Genomic DNA, 20,377 nt, shown 5'->3' on the forward strand with positions numbered 1-20,377 from the left:
TTATTTCACTTTATGTACTTTTTTATGCCGAAAGAGGCGATTTAAAAGAGGCTATTTCAGCCAACAGCCGAGTTAGATATACTTTTCGAGACGAGTGATGCAATCGAGTGACGAGTGACGTAAGCGCGCTCCCGCGTCAGGGGGTGCATATTATGGCAGGGGTGTGTTTTCCGGCACAACAGGTTCCGGCACAACACCTGTTGTGGCAGAGTCTCCTGGTGAAACAACCTCAACGCTTTGTACGGGGCTTTAACATCCACCTTTTACCCAAACTATTACACACCACACTCCATTCATGGGGCTGGCATTATCTTCAGTCTTCGGACGACTTTCTGGCAAAAACCAAATCAGGATTTTGATGGGTGAGTACAAAAAAGCGTTGTTTTGACGGTTAGCTTAGCTTAGCTTAGCTACTTGCTAGCTTGCGCGAAGCCTCGTCGTTTTCACAAGTTAAAGTTTGAAAAAAATACATAAACAAGGGCTCCCAATTGACGGACAACATATGAAGGTTCACTTTAGTGGCGTAAACGTGGTAAAATAGTCATGAGTCAATAAACAAATGAGTTAATTTTTAAAGGCAGTTTGTCAACTGGAAGTCGACGTTTTCCTCTGCTGTCGCAGGGAAGTAATTTAACTCTTCTTTGAAACATATTTATTTAACTCTTCTTTGAGACATCTACATATTTATTTTTAACTCTTTGATACATATCTACATATTTATTTAACTCTTCTTTGAAAATTATCTACATATTTATTTTTAACTCTTTGATACATATCTACATATTTATTTATAACTCTTCTTTGATACATATCTACATATTTATTTAACTCTTTGAAACATATCTACATATTTATTTAACTCTTATTTGAAACATATCTTCATATTTATTTAACTCTTCCTTGAAATATATCTACATATTTATTTTTAACTCTTCTTTGATACATATCTACATATATTGAACTCTTCTTTGAAACATATCTTCAGATTTATTTAACTCTTCCTTGAAATATATCTACATATTTAACTCTTCCTTGAAATATATCTACATATTTATTTTTAACTCTTTGAAACATATCTACATATTTATTTAACTCTTCGAAACATATCTACATATTTATTTTTAACTCTTTAATACATGTCTACATATTTATTTAACTCTTTGAAACATATCTACATATTTATTTACCTCTTCTTTGAAACATCTACATATTTATTTTTAACTCTTTGATACATATCTACATATTTATTTTTCACTCTTTGAAACATATCTACATATTTATTTTTAACTCTTGATACATATCTACATATTTATTTTTAACTTTTTTGAAACATCTACATATTCTACCTTATTTTTAACTCTTCTATGAAACATATCTACATATTTTTAACTTTGAAACATATCTACATATTTATTTTTAACTCTTTGATACATATCTACATATTTATTTTTAACTCTTTGATACATATCTACATATTTATTTTTAACTTTTCTTTGAAACATCTACATATTTATTTTTAACTCTTTGAAACATCTATATATTTATTTTTAACTCTGATACATATCTACATATTTAATTTTAACTCTTCTTTGAAACATCTACATATTCTGCCTTATTTTTAACTCTTCTATGAAACATATCTACATATTTATTTTTAACTTTGAAACTTATCTACATATTTATTTTTAACTCTTTGAAACATATCTACATATTTATTTTTAACTTTGAAACATATCGACATATTCTGCCTTATTTTCAACTCTTCTTTTAAACATCTACATATTCTGCCATATTTTCAACAGTAGATGAACTCTTCTTTGAAACATATCTACATATTTATTTTTAACTCTTTAAAACTTATCTACGTATTCTGCCTTATTTTCAACTCTTCTTTGAAACATATCTACATATTCTGCATTATTTTCAACAAAATAGTTTCCAATTAATTGTCTTGTGTAATATTATGTAGAACTTAGGCCCACAGAGTAGTCATTTTTGACATTGTTTTCCCACGCCAGTTTCTATTTGATAAAAAACCCATAGAGTTTGTCAAAGTATTTTTGGAGCAGACCTTTGAGGGCAGGGGTAACATTAGGGAAAAACAAAACAAAAAAAACGTCATGTTCAAAGGCAAAATGAATTGATTTGGTTTCTACCGAGCAAAACAAAAGCTATTTAGGGACTAGACGAGGCCCTAACCATAATATATTGTTAGCATCCCTGTTTTGGAAAAAAGCAAGTTGTGATGTCTCTTTGTTTTATTATGTAATATTTGACATGTTGTCATCCTCCCGTGTTGTAACTTGTCATTTCTCAACATTCCCGTCCCTAGTCGGGCTGGATGCTGCTGGGAAAACCACCATCTTATACAAACTGAAGCTCGGCGAAATTGTAACAACCATCCCCACTATTGGTAAGACCTGGGGACTTTGTAATCACCTCAATGCTAATTAATATTGATTATGATTGTACACAACCTCGTTTACCTTTTATTTTATTTCCTCCTTGGACAGGTTTCAACGTGGAGACCGTAGAGTATCAGAACATCAGTTTCACGGTGTGGGATGTGGGCGGTCAGGACAAGATCGGGCCCCTGTGGAGGCATTATTTCCAGAACACACAGGTATTATGGCTAATGTGGAGGCATTATTTCCAGAACCCACAGCAGGGTTTCCCGCAGTGCTTTGTTGTTAAGGCGGGTGCCTTAACAACAAAGAGCCACCGCCTAAACTAAAGTCTTAACAAGGTGCTCCGCTTGGTTATGCCTCTGCCTCTGTCAGTACGTCTCTGCAGCCAATCAGCAGTGCGTATTTAGAGCGCATGTAACAGCCAATCAGCAGTGCGTATTCAGAGCGCTTGGAGTCAGTGCTCCAGTGGTGGGGTGAGCAGAAAGGTGTTTAGCAGGTGAGCATAAGGCAGCGGACTCTCCCCAAATTATAATAAACACCTCAAAGTCAACTACTAGTGACATCACTATGAGCCCGTTGACGTTTTAGAAACATAAGCGGCAGCTCAGCTCGCTCGCAGTCCTTGAGGTGAAGGCTAATTAGCTTTTAGCGTAACGTTAGCTCATTTTGCGGTGTGTGTGTGCGTGCTACAAACAGAAAACCCCTGTGTCTGAGAGTGACAAGCATTATTGACCTACAGTTAACAACAAAGTTATTTCACTTTACCTTTTTTCTGTGTTGATTGAGCTGTGTTGAAGCAGCAAAAAAGGACAATATGTTAAATGAAGAGTTTCCTGAAGCTGTCTCTGATAGTTGATATAATAATGTAACTGCATCATAAAGCCTACATGAACGCTATGGTGTTCAGGGATGAATAGCCTCTCGTATTGCTATTGTACTATTTTTTTCAGCTATAATTACCGTATTTTTCGGACTATAAGTCGCAGTTTTTTCCATAGTTTGGCCGGGCTCCAGTGCGACTTATGTTTTTTTCCTTTTTTATTATGCATTTTCGGCAGGTGCGACTTATACTCCGAAAAATACGGTACATTAATCATTAGTAATGTAGCAGCCTAGTTTTTAATGGCAGGGTCCCTGCTATCACATGTTGATACAAATATATAACAGTTACATAATAAAAATAAATTACAGGCTTCCCAAATGCTGTAATAAATTAAGCATGATGAGTTGAGAATATGTCAGCATGTGGCCCTATTTTTAACTCTTTTTTTTCAAACACTTATTGGAAACGCTTACTTACAGTAAGTCATTAATTTGACTTATTAAGTCATTATTTTGACTTAGTAAGTCATTATTTTGTCATTATTTTGATTTAGTAAATTACTAAGTCAAAATATTGACTTACTAAGTCATAATAATGACATACTTAGTGTCTCAGGTAACTAGGACTGTTTTGTGTATTTTTACTTTACGGAAAAAATATCGAGATATATATAGTATATCGGCATATGGAGCGGAAAACACAACCAAAAATTGTAGGCTTCTTCATGCGACGAAGCCGGCCTACGTCACCACAGTCTGTAGTCTATTACCCCCCCCCAGGCTGTGGTGGCAGCGATGAGATGGAGACGTGATGGCGACAGGCCAAGTTACGCTGTTCCTTACACCCACCTACCCCTTTCCCCCTGGAGAGACACCACCTTAACTAACATATTTTCTGGGGGAAATACTGCACAGGTATTAGGGATAATGTGGAGGCATTATTTCCAGAACACACGGGTATTGGGGCTAATGTGGAGGCATTATTTCCAGAACATACAGGTATTATGGCTAATGTGGAGTAGGGATGTCCCGATCCGATATTTGGATCGGATCGGCTGCTGATATTTGCCAAAAATTGCGTATCGCCAAGGCATGGGAAAATGCCGATCCAGATCCAGTTTAAAAAAAAAACTCCGGTCCGTGTTTTCCAACGCACCGATTTAAATAATACATTCCACTTTTCTGCTGCTCCGTAATTTCCGTACCGCATTTTCCAGCACACCTTCAACACATCCACATGTCTGTGAATTCTCACGCAGTTGCTTTTAGCTGCTGGCATTACACGACAGGCTCTTCTCACTCTTTCTTGTGTCTCCCTCTCACAGACAGCAGCGCGCCTTCTTACACACGTCACATACTGTCACGACACACGTCACATACTGTCACGACACACGTCACATACTGTCACGTCATACGTCACATACGTATACGTCCTCCCCGAGCAGAGAGGTAGCAGCATGGCTAACGTTAGCTGTGATGCTAGCGCAGCCGTGCGAGCAACGCTCCCTCTAAGGTGCTCGCCTATGCAATTGCGCACTGTTTAAGCGTCCTCTGCGCATAGCAAATCTATGCCACGCACAAAATCTAATAAAAAAATAAGCGCATAACGATTTTCAACACACGGACACGACAGAGAAAACAGTTTTCGTCATCATTGTTCAAATATTGTGACGTCTGTCGAGACGCTTATCTCCATTCGGTGCCACACACCCACACCATCAAAATGCTGAGGCAAAAATTTCCACAACACCGTATGAAAAAATGTGTGATTTTTTTTTTAGTTGTGATTTCCTTCTCTGCATGAAAGTTTAAAAGTAGCATATATTAATGCAGTATGAAGAAGAATGTTTTAATATAGACATGCAAGCCTTGAAAGAAAATTTTGAAAATCAATACTACATTTCCTGCAAATGGGTGCATTTCTACCCTATATTTTAACTTTAGATTTATTCTCATATCAAACTCTTTTGGCTGTCTTTTTGACACTTACATCCGGCTCCCCCTCCACACCCTGGATTATAAATAATGTAGATAATTCAATGTGATTATCTTGTGTGATGACTGTATTATGATGATAGTATATATCTGATAGTATATATCTGTATCATGAATCAATTTAAGTGGACCCCGACTTAAACAAGTTGAAAAACTTATTGGGGTGTTACCATTTAGTGGTCAATTGTACGGAATATGTACTTCACTGTGCAACCTACTAATAAAAGTCTCAATCAATCAAAACACATAGAATCATCATACTGCTGTGATTATATGCATCAAGTGTTCATTCAAGGCTAAGGCAAAATATCGAGATATATATTGTGTATCGCTATATGGCCTTAAAATATCGCAATATTAAAAAAAGGCCATATCGCCCAGCCCTAGTTCAATGATGCCATTTCTGTTTGTCATGTATAATTTTGTCTATTTTGTGTTTATCCTTGAATAAACAGGTCAGTTTCTTGTTACCAACCATTGTGTATTATTCAAACTCCCCTAATTCAGCTGGCTAGTTGTTATCAAGAGTACTAAAACCCTTTTCAACATGATTCTGACAACTAAGTTGGCTAAATAACTTTAAACTTTAATACATGCTCGGATAGGCCAGTATCGGTCAGTATCGGTATCGGATCGGAAATGCAAAAACAATATTGGTATCGGATCGGAAGTGCAAAAACCTGGATCGGGACATCCCTAATGTGGAGGCATTATTTCCAGAACACACAGGTATCGGGGCTAATCAAGCCGAAGTCTCCGACAAAGCAATGTATACTCTTGATTAGTCATGTGTTTGTCTCACTTAAATGTTGTTACTCACCACACCAGTTATTTACAGCATGTGATCTCAGTGTGTTCACAGTTAAAACACCACACGCTATGCCTACTATATACAGTACAGGCCAAAAGTTTGGACACACTTTCTCATTTCAATGCGTTGTCTTTATTTTCATGACTATTTACATTGTAGATTGTCACATCAAAACTATGAATGAACACTTGTGGAGTTATGTACTTAACAAAAAAAAGGTGAAATAACTGAAAACATGTTTTATATTGTGGTTTCTTCAAAATAGCCACCCTTTGCTCTGATTACTGCTTTGCATACTCTTGGCATTCTCTCCATGAGCTTCAAGAAGTAGTCACCTGAAATGGTTTTCACTTCACAGGTGTGCCTTATCAGGGTTGATTAGTGGAATTTCTTGCTTTATTAATGGGGTTGGGTCAATCAGTTGTGTTGGGAATGAGAAGGTGTGTCCAAACTTTTGGCCTGTACTGTGTTGCAGCTAGCTCATTACTCATGTTAAACTTCCTTTTTATGTTTGGCTGTGCAAATTATAGATCAAATGATTATTTACTTTTATGAACGTGGAAGCATACAATTAGCTAACTATGTCGATTGCTTTTATCTGGCAGGGCCTCATCTTTGTAGTGGACAGCAATGACCGAGAAAGAGTGCAGGAGGCTGCAGATGAGCTCTCAAAGATGGTATGTATGCAACTCAAAACTAAGAATTCTTATATTTTTAAAGGTAGATTTATAGTCTGTGAGAATATTGAGGCTGTAGTATCCAGTAATTTTGAAAATTCAGTAAAATCCCCGCTGTCAGAAGAAATGGCAAATAAACACAAGCTCAGTGTTGGTCAACAACAATCCAGGTTCAAGCTTTAAATGTGCATCATACATGTATTAACACATTTTAAAGAATAAAACATGTAGGTACTAAAGGGCTAGGCCAGGGGTCGGCAACCCGCGGCTCTTTGATCACTCTGATGCGGCTCAGCTTTTTTCCCGGGAGATTTCCGGATTTTGGTGCCTCTTGCAGAAAACTCCCGGGATTTATATTCACCTATTTTCACACTAACAATAATAATAAGGGCGTGCCATGATGGTACAGTATTTAGCGCCCTCTGCAATCTGTACAAACATCGTGCCAGCCCATCCTTTTGTTGTATGCATCTTTGACTTGCACACGTAAGTGACAGCAAGGCATACTTGGTCAACAGCCACACAGGTTACACTGACGGTGGCCATATAAAACAACTTCAACACTCTTACTAATAATGCGCCACACTTTGAACCAAAACCAAACAAGAATGACAAACACATTTCGGGAGAACATCTGCACCTTAACACAACATAAACACAACAGAACAAATACCCAGAATCCCATGCAGCCCTGACTCTTCCGGGCTACATTATGCACCCCTGCTACCACCAAACCCCGCCCCCACCCCAACCCTGCTCCCCCACACATCAACACCCCCCCCCCCCCCCCCCCCCCTCCCCCCTCCGTGCGTCGGTTGAGGTGGGCAGGGTTTGGTAGCGGGGGTGTATAATGTAGCCCGGAAGAGTTAGGGCTGCATGGGATTCTGGGTATTTGTTCTGTTGTGTTCATGTTGTGTTACGGTGCAGATGTTCTCCCGAAATGTGTTTGTAATTCTTGTTTGGTGTGGGTCCACAGTGTGGCGCATATTAGTAAGAGTGTTAAAGTTTTTTATACCGCCACCGTCAGTGTAACCTGTGTGGTTGTTGACCAAGTATGCCTTGCTGTCGCTTACGTGAGCAAGCAGAAGCCTTACGCAACTTGTAGCTGGGCCGGCTGGTTGTAGTGGGCGCTAAATGCTGTACCATCACGGCCCGTTCGAGAGAACAGTTGCCCTGAAATTCGAAGTCTGCCGGAAGAATCGGGAGGGATGGGAAGTATGACGCTGTCAAGCGCCATTCATATAAAAGTCGCGGACCGCACTAACATTCAATTTTCATATTAAGGTGTGGGCAGCGTGTCTGAGACTCTTGGTTTATACATAGCACAAAGCAAAAAAAAAACTTTGTATGCAGTGTTATTTCATTTTAAATTTCAAAAGATTTTTGTGGCTCCCATTGTTTTCTTTAATTTGTGAAACTGGTCAAAATGGCTCTTTGAGTGGTAAATGTTGCCGACCCCTGGGCTAGGCGATATGGATGGAAACTTTATCACAATATAAGTGTCTTATATCGGTAGATAGCGAACATTTTTGATATTTATTATGACTTATCGAAAAAAAGCACCAGGAGAAAAACATATAATGTATTCAAAATGTAACCTTCCTCTGATTATAAACCCCTTAGCTATCAAGGAAGAAAGGAAATGTTAACACAAGCAGTCAATTTAACAAACATTGAACACTTCACAATAGGGGTGTAACGGTATGTGTATTTGTACTGAACCGTTTCGGTACGGGGGTTTCGGTTTGGAGGTGTACCGAACGAGTTTCCACACGGACATATTAAGTAGCGTACCGCACGTTATGTAAACAATGCACACCGAGGCACAACACACACCGGGTTACGATAGACTGACCATACGTCCTCTTTTCAGGGGCTGTCCGGGCGGAGTCTCTTAAATGCCTCAAATGTCCGGCATTTTGAGTTAGGGTTGTGTGTATTTTCAATGTACGTTCAGGGTTCAGAAGGGGTTAAAAACAAAACAAATTGTGGAGGTGTGCGCGTAGCAGCATTGGTGAGGGAGGGGCAGAGACAGAGAGAGTGAGAGAGTTATGATAAACGCGCATGCGTCGCCAGGCTTTGCTTTTTATCCATAGATTTATCAGATTGAATTTTTTATTATCTATAGCAGGGGTGTCAAAAGTGTTCCCCGGAGGCCATTTGCGGCCCACAGCTAATGTTTTAAAGGCCCACGGCACATTCTAAAAATACTATTAAAATAAACAAAAACATAACAAAAGTGAAATAAAAAAGCTTAAAGGTTAAATCCATCCATTTTCTACCGCTTATTCCCTTTTGGGGTCGCGGGGGGCGCTGGAGCCTATCTCAGCTACAATCAGGCGGAAGGCGGTGTACACCCTGGACAAGTCGCCACCTCATCGCAGGGCTAAAGGTTAAATGTAATTTCGAAAAAATTGCAATGTTGAGATTTTGCAAATTTGGTTTTACTGTACCGAAAATGAACCGTACCGTGACCTCTAAACCGAGGTACGTACCGAACCGAAATTTTTGTGTACCGTTACACCCCTACTTCACAATCACCTCTTTTAAATGAAGGTGCAATAATAAGGAATGTGTAATAAATGCTTAATAAAGTGTAACAAAATAGTAATGATAACGAATGTAAACATACAGACACCTGAGAACTATTTTCTTCAGGTTTAGTGCCAGGAGGTTACGGCTGTGCTCAGGTAAGCACAGCTAAGGTGGTGTGGCATTACCAATCTTAGTAGGGACCAGCGCCTTGCATCATTTACAGACCACGTTGGTCTGACTACGGTCCGTTTTTTTTGGTATATGAAATAGTTCAGGCAACTGCAGAATAAATAAAGCGGGAGGTGTGGTAACATTTCTCTGTGTACCTGCTCATGTAGGAGTTGTGGGCAACGAGTTAGCAGACAGATATGCAAAACAAGCAACCACTAAAACAGAAGTAAACATAGAGATTAAGCACAGTAAAGAAGAACATAATTAAGATAGAACACAATAAAAAGTGGCAGGATAATTGGAATAAGGAAACAAAAGGTAGGGAGTATTACAAAGTCCAGAGGAGAGTAGGTGTAATGAGAGGAGGCAATAGAAATAGGGAGGAAGAAGACATTATTACTAGAATGAGATTAGGACATACATATCTAAATAGTTCATTGAAATTGATAGGGAAACATAATACAGGGATATGTGACTATAACCATCAGATAGAAAGTGTAGGCATACTTGCCAACCCTCCCGGATTTTCCGGGAGACTCCCGAAATTCAGCGCCTCTCCCGAAAACCTCCCGGGACAAATTTTCTCCCGAAATTCAGGCGGAGCTGGAGGCCACGCCCCCTCCAGCTCCATGCGGACCTGAGTGACGTGTTGACAGCCTGTTCTCACGTCCGCTTTCCTACAATATAAACAGCTAATGATGGAGGGCGAGTTCTTGGTTTCTTATGTGGGTTTATTGTTAGGCAGTTTCATTAACGTCCTCCCAGCGCGGTAACAACACACAACAACAGCAGTCAAGTTTTCGTCTACCGTAAAGCAGTTCGTCTGCCGTAAACAGCAAAGTTGTGACACTTTTAAACAGGACAATACTGCCATCTACTTTACATGCATATGTGACCCACCCATAATGTGTCACATTTTTGTGTTGATTTATTTATTTTATTTTGTGGTTTGAATTCGTTTTTGGAGCTGTCATTACACATTTATCAGTATTCACATTGGTCAGTAGGGGGCAGTAGGGCGTTTCTTCCCAATTGAATGCTATCACCTGCAGACCGGAAGTGTCTTGTCATTCTGATGAGCGCGACCAGTCTGTGAACAATTGAAACGTCCTGTGTGCTTTTTCCTCCTGTATAACAGGTTAGTTTTGGTGAATCAACTCACTGAATAATATCCATGTGATCTTTATAAGTTTAAGTACACATTCTGATGGTGGAGCCTAACTCTAAAGTGTTTGTGAGTTGTAGTTTGTATTTGTGAATGAATCCAGTGCACAGCTGCAGTAATCAATACAAAAAGGCGACGTGAGTGCGCAATGTTTATATAGGAACTTCTGATCCTAATTCAGACTCCCAAATTAGAGCTCCCGTTTTCTTATTGATTTTATAATGTATATTTGCATAATGTGTGTGTTCTGAAATAGTGACAGAGAATAGAACAAGGATGGACAATTCAACCCTTAACTCAACAATGAGTAGATGAGTGTTATGTGTGTGTATACCGTATTTTCCGCACTATTAGCCGCACCTAAAAACCACAAATTTACTCAAAAGCTGACAGTGCAGCTTATAACCCGGTGCGCTTTATATATGGATTAATATTAAGATTCATTTTCATAAAGTTTAGGTCTCGCAACTACGGTAAACAGCCGCCATCTTTTTTCCCCATAGAAGAGGAAGCGCTTCTTCTTCTACTGTAAGCAACCACCCGCCCCCGTAGAAGAAGAAGAAGCGCGCGGATATTACGTTTCATTTCCTTTGTGTGTTTACATCTGTAAAGACCACAAAATGGCTCCTACTAAGCGACAGGTTTCTGGTTCATGAAAAGACGCAATCTCTCCATCTGCACACGGACTACTATTTCACAGCAACTGCCTAAAGACTTTCAAGAAAAGCTGGCTACTTTCCGTGCATATTGTAAAAACAAGATAGCTGAAAAAAAGATCCGGCCAGAGAACATTATCAACATGGACGAGGTTCCGCTGACTTTTGATATTCCTGTGAACCGCACTGTGGATACAACGGGAGCACGTACGGTGAATATTCGCACCACAGGGAATGAGAAGTCATCCTTCACTGTGGTTCTAGCTTGCCATGCTAATGGCCAGAAACTTCCACCCATGGTGATATTCAAAAGGAAGACCTTGCCAAAAGAGACCTTTCCAGCCGGCGTCATCATAAAAGCTAACTCGAAGGGATGGATGGATGAAGAAAAGATGAGCGAGTGGTTAAGGGAAGTTTACGCAAAGAGGCCGGGTGGCTTTTTTCACGCAGCTCCGTCCATGTTGATATACGACTCCATGCGCGCCCACATCACGCTGGTTTTTAATATATTATTAAAGTTTGACTGACCTATCTGACTGTTTTTTTGACATTCCCTTTAGCGCAGTTAGATGCGGCTTATAACACGGGGCGGCTTATAGGTGGACAAAGTTTTGAAATATGCCGTTCATTGAAGGCGCGGCTTATAACCCAGGGCGGCTTATGGTGCGGAAAATACGGTATGTGTAAATAAATGAACACTGAAATTCAAGTATTTCTTTTATATATATATATATATATATATATATAGCTAGAATTCACTGAAAGTCAAGTATTTCTTATATATATATCTTAACCACGCCCCCACGCCCCACCTCCTGAAATCGGAGGTCTCAAGGTTGGCAAGTATGAGTGTAGGACATGTTTTAATACATTGTAGGAAATACAATAGAAAAAGGGAAATACTGGAAAGTAAGTTAGCAAAAGAGGAGATTAGGTTAGCAGTGGAAGATATTTTAGGATTGCACTCAGAACACACAGGTTATAAAGCATTATACACATATTTTAAAAACACTGGGTTAAATAAGAGTATAGAGTGGGGATCCACCTCGGTCCACACTCCATTTCAGTAGGTGGCGGTAATGCACACCAGAAGGTTGCTTGCCAACCGCCATTAAACAAAAGAAGACATTTGGTGTTGTCAAGTCTGGTGTTTGTGCTTGCAGTTGCAGGAGCAGGAGTTGAGCGACGCCGTTCTGCTGGTCTTCGCCAACAAACAGGACCTCCCCAACGCCCTGACAGTCAGCGATCTCTCAGACAAACTGGGTCTCAATGCCCTCAGCACCAAAGCTGTAAGTCACTCCAGACTCCCAATGCAGAAAGCATCCTTCTCCTCACTTCCTCATTGCATCCCCACAGTGGCACATTCAGTCCACCTGCGCCACCCAAGGCACCGGGCTGTATGAAGGACTGGAATGGCTTGCCACAGAGCTGTCCAAGTAGATGGACCGGACGGATGAAAGAGTGACCTTTTCACGGACATTCAATCGGGAAACATTTGGTCCTCCAGCAGCAGACTAGTAGGAGGATGTTTTTTGATTGGGATGGTTAAGTCCCCAACTTGTATCTTGAAGCCTATTCCATATTATCTTTGATTAGTTTGCTTTATTCTTCTTACCTTTGCATTCCATTCTAAGACCAGCAATCCTTTTGAACACAATGCAACTGAATTCTTGAACAGTTGATGGTCGTGTGGCCTAACATTCAGTGAACCATGTTGCCTGCCACTAAATGAATCCACAAAGGAACATTGTGCCTTCCTTTTGCCCTCTTGCACCAACGCAATCTTTTTTGGGGAGCAAAAAAACGAAGTTGGATGTGTTTATAAGCAACTTGTAGTTTGCATGAACCTAAACAACAGTCATTCCAGTCTAGCAAAGAAACGGCCAACCAGACCAGGAACATACTAACATAGACCAGGCGGTAGCATGACATGATCAAGTAGCATTTGTTTGTTTTTCTTTGTGGCAGCAAGCACTTGAAAAACACTTCATAATTATCTGTAATTAGAGATGTCCAATAATATCGGACTGCCGATATTATCGGCCGATAAATTCTTTAAAATGTAATATAGGAAATTATCGGGAACAGTTTAAAAAAGTAAAATTTATGACTTTTTAAAACGCCGCTGTGTACACGGACGTAGGGAGAAGTACAGAGCGCCATAAACCTTAAAGGCACTGCCTTTGCGTGCCGGCCCAGTCACATAATATCTACGGCTTTTCACACACACACACGAGTGAATGCAACATACTTGGTCAACAGCCATACAGGTCACACTGAGGGTGGTCGTATGAACAACTTTAACACTGTTACAAATATGCGCCACACTGTGAACCTACACCAAACAATAATGACAAACACATTTCGGGAGAACATCCGCACCATAACAACATAAACACAACAGAACAAATACCCAGAACCCCTTGCAGCACTAACTCTTCCGGGACGCTACAATATACACTGCCGCTACCCCCTACCCCAACTCCGCCCACCTCAACGTCCTCATGCTCTCTCAGGGAGAGCATGTCCCAAATTCCAAGCTGCTTGTTTTGAGGCATGTTAAAAAAAATAATGCACTTTGTGACTTCAATAATAAAAAAATATGGCAGTGTCATGTTGGCATTTTTTTCCATAACTTGAGTTGATTTATTTTGGAAAACCTTGTTACATTGTTTAATGCATCCTGCGGGGCATCACAACAAAATTAGGCATAATAATGTGTTAATTCCACGACTGTATATATCGGTATCGGTTGATATCGGAATCGGTAATTAAGAGTTGGACAATCTCAGAATATCGGCAAAAAAGCCATTATCGGACATCTCTATCTGTAATATTTACAAATATATCATGCCTGCAGTTCCAGATAATTCAAGTATTTGATGTCAAATGGTTTGCAAAAAAATGTTTACTAGCATTACCTGATTGTTATTCGTAATGTATTTGTTTGGAAATTGTTTTTGAAAGGAAGAAAAATCTTTTGCAATCAACTCTTACGTCAAGTTAATACACACAACTAAGAAAAAAAGTATGGATTCAGTTTGAGTGTCATATTTAGTTCCACATCATACATACATATCTCCAGAGAATAATTTTGTGCTCAATAACATTATTTCACAAAACCAAAGAAAATGAAATTAATGTATTTGCAAAAGATAATGCTCAGTTTTGATTGACGTGGTCAGATACAACTATTCATCTAAATGTAGTTGTGATCAAGGGTCTCTCCTCTATGGGGTCTTGGGGCACTAGGAGGTTAACCCCTTTACTACTGTTAGCCCAGGTGGCCCTTGGCAAAGGCCTAGTACCTGACTGCCCCCTAGCCAGGGATACGGTGAAGACCTCAACGGCGGAGCAGGCGGAAGACGGTAGATTTAAGAACTACCACAACGGCTGCGATGGCGGAAGAAGGCTGCAGCAGAAAAGGGTCCCCAGTCGTCTTGGACTCCATGCCACTGGACCCTGACCCGATTCTGTCAAGGATTGTGTGGTGACCATCTGCGCACCAGTGTCCCCGCGTTAAACTAAGTCACACATAGGCATCCTCCATAAAGGGATACACCCCTACCAGGAGGATCGTCATACTCGTTCGAGTGACCGCAGATGATCAAGGGTGATGGGTCAAATGCAGAGAATAATTTCACCACACCTCGTGTGTGTGTGTGACAATCATTGGTACTTTAAAGGGGAACATTTATATCACAATTTCAGAATGGTTAAAACCATTAAAAATCAGTTCCCAGTGGCTTATTATATTTTTCAAAGTTTTTTTCAAAATTTTACCCATCACGCAATATCCCTAAAAAAAGCTTCAAAGTCCCTGATTTTAACCATCGTTATAAACACCCGTCCATTTTCCTGTGACGTCACATAGTGATGCCAACACAAACAAACATGACGGAAAGAACAGCAAGCTATAGCGACATTAGCTCAGATTCAGACTCGGATTTCAGCGGCTTAAGCGATTCAACAGATTACGAATGTATTGAAACGGATGGTTGTAGTGTGGAGGCAGGTAGCGAAAACGAAATTGAAGAAACTGAAGCTATTGAGCCATATCGGTTTGACGCGTATGCAAACGAAACCGACGAAAACGACACGACAGCCAGCGACACGGAAGAAAGCGAGGACAAATTCGGCGATCGCCTTCTAACCAACGATTGGTATGTGTTTGTTTGGCATTAAAGGAAACTAACAACTATGAACTAGGTTTACAGCATATGAAATACATTTGGCAACAACATGCACTTTGGGAGTGCAGACAGCCCAGTTTTCATCAATTAATATATTCTGTAGACATACCCTCATGTCAGCAGGCCAGGGAAGCTAGGGTCGATATTCTTCTCTTGATCATCTTCGGGACGGTGTGAGCCAAGACATCCAGGGGGTTTAGCTCGCTCGTCTGCGGGAACAAACTGCCGCCATTGCTTGCCGTGCTACCGAGGTCCTTTGTCCCTGAATTGCTCACACACTCCGGCAGATTCAATGGGGGTCTGGCGGCAGATTTCTTTGACTTTATCGTTGGAAATGCATCTGCTTTGAGTGTCGCAGGATATCCACACATTCTTGCCATCTCTGTCGTAGCATAGCTTTCGTCGGTAAAGTGTGCGGAACAAACGTCCAATTTCTTGCCACTTTCGCATCTTTGGGCCACTGGTGCAACTTGAATCCATCCCTGTCCGTGTTGTTACACCCTCCGACAACACACCGACGAGGCATGATGTCTCCAAGGTACGGAAAACAGTCGAAAAAACGGAAAATAACAGAGCTGATTTGACTCGGTGTTTGAGAAAATGGCGGATTGCTTCCGAGAGCGAATATTAGAAAGGCGTTTAATTCGCCAAAATTCACCCATTTAGAGTTCGGAAATTGGTAAAAAAAAAAAAATGGTGTTTTTTCTGCAACATCAAGGTATGTATTGACGCTTACATAGGTCTGGTGATAATGTTCGCCTTTAACAACACCGCATCCTTGATTATTAGTCCTGTAGCTAAATAAGGAAAGTGAAGCAAAACTACAGTAGAATTGTGTGACTGATAACGAGGACATGGATACAGTGTTTTCAATATAAGCACTATTTAATTGGTCTAAAGCATTTATGACAGCTAATCAGGCTTAGTGAATCTGGGTCAACTCCCGTGTGTGTACACTTCACCGTCGCTCCATCGCCCTTACGTCTACTTTGCTTTACTTGACTTGTTCATTGGACTCAATTCGTGTCAATCAAGCAGACGGGTGAGTGTTCCATTTCAAACTTACACTTGAGAATAGGCTGATGCGGTTCTCCCGGTCCAGGATGCAGACCTTGACCCAGCATGTCCCCTTCCCTCGGGCCGCTTACTCCCAAGCCCGGGAAAACCTGGTGAAGGCCATCCCGCCCAAACTCCTCTGCTTGCTGGCCTGCGGGGGACTAGACTGTCGTTACGAAGGACCAGAGTGTTGGAAAGCAAGCCAGCAGGTCATCCGTGGCATTTTCTCCTCATGGTAAGACTCTTTGCAGTACAATTTTGTCATGTGTTGGGGACGTGACTTCTACCAAAAATCTCAGGGTGACTGATGACATCATCGCTATGGCACGGCCGTCCACGAGCTTGATTGAAAAGTTCAACATTATACAACAATTTCAGAGGTATACCTTCAAGATTAATTTGCCTTTGTACACAAGTACAAGTGCCATCTTGATTGCCTCTACAGATTAAATATAAGATCCATCATAAACATGCAAGTACCTGGCGAACATGCGCACTGTGGACCCCCTTTGGACCCTGGAAGTGGCTTCACATACCTGCCGCAGATCTTCATGGAGAATGACAGTGAGACCTTTTTAAGATACCACAAGTTGTAGTAGAGCCTTCATTAGCTTGACCTGTACAATTGAATGAGAGCCAATACAAGACATGTATAAAAAAAAACAACTCTTGGCTGGATGTGTCGTCCTGCGGGGCTTGAAGGTGGGAAAAAGGTAAAACGCTGGGGAAGAAGATGAGTAAAAAATACTAAGGGGGCCTAGTCTGGAGTGGGAAAAACCTCCATGCCATGCACGCATAAACATGTTACATTTAATCACGACAACTTGCAACAGAGGGTGGGGGAGTTGGGGCCCTGGGGGTCGACTGCTGCTATGAAGCGCTGCCAGCCGTCCATCACCCCGAAGGGGAATCAAGCGGTGGTGAAGGCGTGGGGTGGGGTTGGGGAGGGTGCGTGTATATGCCCATTGTCTTGGGTGTGTTGATTAGGGATGTCCCGATCCGATATTTGGATCGGATCGGCCGCCGATATTTGCAAAAAAATGCGTATCGGCAAGGCATGGAAAAATGCCGATCCAGATCCAGTTAAAAAAACAAAAAACTACGCTCCGTGTTTTCCAACGCACCTATTTAAATAGTACATTCCACTTTTCTGCTGCTCCCTAATTTTCGTTCCGCATTTTCCAGCACACCTTCAACACATCCACATGTCTGTGGATTCTCACGCAGTTGCTTTTAGCTGCTGGCATTACACGACAGGCTCTTCTCACTCTTTTCTGTGTCTCCCTCTCACAGACAGCAAGCGCACCTTCTTACACACGTCACATACTGTCACGTCATACTGTCACGTCATACGTCACATACGTATACGTCCTCCCCGAGCAGAGAGGTAGCAGCATGGCTAACGTTAGCTGTGATGCTAGCAACGTTCTCTCTAAGGTGCGCGCTTGTGCAATTGCGCACTGTTTAAACGTCCTCTGCGCATAGCAATTATATGCCACGCACAAAATCAAATAAAAAAATAAGCGCATAACAATTTTCGACACACGGACACGACAGAGAAAACAGTTTTCGTCATCATTGTTCAAATATTATAACGTCTGTCGAGACGCTTATCTCCGTTCGGTGCCATACGTCCACACCATCAAAATGCCGAGGCAAAAATTTCCAGATCAACACCGTATAAAAAATTTGTGATTTTTTTAGTTGTGATTTCCTTCTCTGCATGAAAGTTTAAAAGTAGCATATATTAATGCAGTATGAAGAAGAATGTTTTAATGTAGACATGCAAGCCTTGAAAGAAAATGTTGAAAATCAAGACTACATTTCCTGCAAATGGATGCATTTCTACCCTATATTTTAACTTTAGATTTATTCTCATATCAAACTCTTTTGGCTGTCTTTTTGACACTTACATCCGGCGCCCCCCTCCACACCCTGGATTATAAATAATGTAAATAATTCAATGTGATTATCTTGTGTGATGACTGTATTATGATGATAGTATATATCTGATAGTATATATCTGTATCATGAATCAATTTAAGTGGACCCCGACTTAAACAAGTTGAAAAACTTATTCGGTTGTTACCATTTAGTGGTCAATTGTACGGAATATGTACTTCACTGTGCAACCTACTAATAAAAGTCTCAATCAATCAATCAAAACACATAGAATCATCATACTGCTGTGATTATATGCATCAAGTGTTCATTCAAGGCTAAGGCAAAATATCGAGATATATATCGTGTATCGCAATATGGCCTTAAAATATCGCAATATTAAAAAAAGGCCATATCGCCCAGCCCTTGTTTCAATGATGCCATTTCTGTTTGTCATGTATAATTTTGTCTATTTTGTGTTTATCCTTGAATAAACAGGTCAGTTTCTTGTTACCAACCATTGTGTATTATTCAAACTCACCTAATTCAGCTGGCTAGTTGTTATCAAGAGTACTAAAACCCTTTTCAACATGATTCTGACAACTAAGTAGGCTAAATAACTTTAAACTTTAATACATGCTCGGATAGGCCATTATCGGTCAGTATCGGTATCGGATCGGAAGTGCAAAAACAATATCGGTATCGGATCGGAAGTGCAAAAACCTGGATCGGGACATCCCTAGTGTTGATGTAGTGTCCATAGGCCTGGGGCCGTTCTGCATGCAAGCAAAAGTTCGACTCCAGGTGTCGTTGAGGAGGGAGGGAGGTCAAAAGCGTCCACCATTGAGGTGTCCTTGGGGATGCTTACAGAACAGCCTGCTCCTGCGTCAAGGCCATTTGAGGGAGTCAAATCGTAGATTAGGATTTTTGTTTTTCCGCGAGCAGACATTACAATGGCTTGTCTGTTCTATTCGTCCGATTGACAGTTTTATTTCTTGAAGACACTTTAAAGGTTACTGAACTTCTAATTATGGTTAAAAAAAAAACTATTAAATCAAAGTTTAGTACATTTGAAAGGAATATTTGCATTATCATGCGTAATTTCGTCTCCAAATATTGCTGACAATATTGTCGTTTATCGGCAACAATTTATAGGACAACATATCGTCCAGCAAAATTTGTTATCGGCCCATCAAAACTCTATGACAATTTCTATGTTTTTAACGGTTTTGGGAAATCGAGCATAGCTGCAGTATATTAGTAGAAGCCTGAATTCTTCATTGTGTTTTGCAGACACTGTACCTAATGATGTGACTCAAACCATTTGATGTTCTTTGTGTGATTGTTCAGTTTATTTCTACAACTTTGGGATGCCAGATTTCGGCGTGTCCTCCCTCGTCGGCATCATCGATGGCGTAAAGGTGTTGGCATTCGCCGCGGGGGAGGGAAGGGTTGCTGTGCACTGCCACGCCGGTCTGGGCAGAACAGGTTAGATTAGGATTTTTGTTTTTCCGCGAGCAGACATTACAATGGCTTGTCTGTTCTATTCGTCCGATTGACAGTTTTATTTCTTGAAGACACTTTAAAGGTTACTGAACTTCTAATTATGGTTAAAAAAAAACCTATTAAATCAAAGTTTAGTACATTTGAAAGGAATATTTGCATTATCATGCGTAATTTCGTCTCCAAATATTGCTGACAATATTGTCGTTTATCGGCAACAATTTATAGGACAACATATCGTCCAGCAAAATTTGTTATCGGCCCATCAAAACTCTATGACAATTTCTATGTTTTTAACGGTTTTGGGAAATCGAGCATAGCTGCAGTATATTAGTAGAAGCCTGAATTCTTCATTGTGTTTTGCAGACACTGTACCTAATGTTGTGACTCAAACCATTTGATGTTCTTTGTGTGATTGTTCAGTTTATTTCTACAACTTTGGGATGCCAGATTTCGGCGTGTCCTCCCTCGTCGGCATCATCGATGGCGTAAAGGTGTTGGCAT

At 40.6% G+C, this 20,377-nt stretch overlaps 4 protein-coding genes across 4 annotated transcripts in view; 2 read left to right on the forward strand and 2 right to left on the reverse strand.

Moving 5' to 3' along the window:
* Nucleotides 1–2,521, reverse strand: part of LOC133611331 (uncharacterized) — a 122,991-nt gene extending 120,470 nt beyond the window's left edge. The window contains exon 1 of the mRNA XM_072913719.1: nucleotides 2,487–2,521. The gene's annotated coding sequence lies outside the window, so the exon portion shown is untranslated. The remainder of the gene's footprint in view (nucleotides 1–2,486) is intronic.
* Nucleotides 1–20,377, reverse strand: part of LOC133611942 (transmembrane protein 116) — a 485,483-nt gene that overhangs the window by 441,893 nt on the left and 23,213 nt on the right. The window contains exon 4 of the mRNA XM_072913718.1: nucleotides 16,500–17,106. The gene's annotated coding sequence lies outside the window, so the exon portion shown is untranslated. The remainder of the gene's footprint in view (nucleotides 1–16,499; nucleotides 17,107–20,377) is intronic.
* Nucleotides 172–13,875, forward strand: LOC140678999 (ADP-ribosylation factor 5-like). The gene is made up of 6 exons (XM_072913720.1): nucleotides 172–362; nucleotides 2,333–2,413; nucleotides 2,514–2,623; nucleotides 6,642–6,713; nucleotides 12,404–12,529; nucleotides 12,597–13,875. The coding sequence occupies exons 1-6, from the start codon at nucleotides 296–298 to the stop codon at nucleotides 12,678–12,680; spliced, it is 540 nt and encodes a 179-aa protein (XP_072769821.1). The 5' UTR covers nucleotides 172–295; the 3' UTR covers nucleotides 12,681–13,875.
* LOC133611939 (protein tyrosine phosphatase domain-containing protein 1-like) overlaps nucleotides 15,767–20,377 on the forward strand; it is a 38,884-nt gene continuing 34,273 nt past the window's right edge. The window contains exons 1-4 of the mRNA XM_072913744.1: nucleotides 15,767–16,724; nucleotides 16,789–16,869; nucleotides 16,935–17,053; nucleotides 19,721–19,858. Of these exons, the coding sequence (XP_072769845.1) occupies nucleotides 16,516–16,724; nucleotides 16,789–16,869; nucleotides 16,935–17,053; nucleotides 19,721–19,858 (547 nt within the window). The 5' untranslated portion in view covers nucleotides 15,767–16,515. The remainder of the gene's footprint in view (nucleotides 16,725–16,788; nucleotides 16,870–16,934; nucleotides 17,054–19,720; nucleotides 19,859–20,377) is intronic.

This window comes from Nerophis lumbriciformis, linkage group LG08 (genome assembly GCF_033978685.3).
Source record: "Nerophis lumbriciformis linkage group LG08, RoL_Nlum_v2.1, whole genome shotgun sequence".
In the NCBI taxonomy this organism is placed as follows: Eukaryota; Metazoa; Chordata; class Actinopteri; order Syngnathiformes; family Syngnathidae; genus Nerophis; species Nerophis lumbriciformis.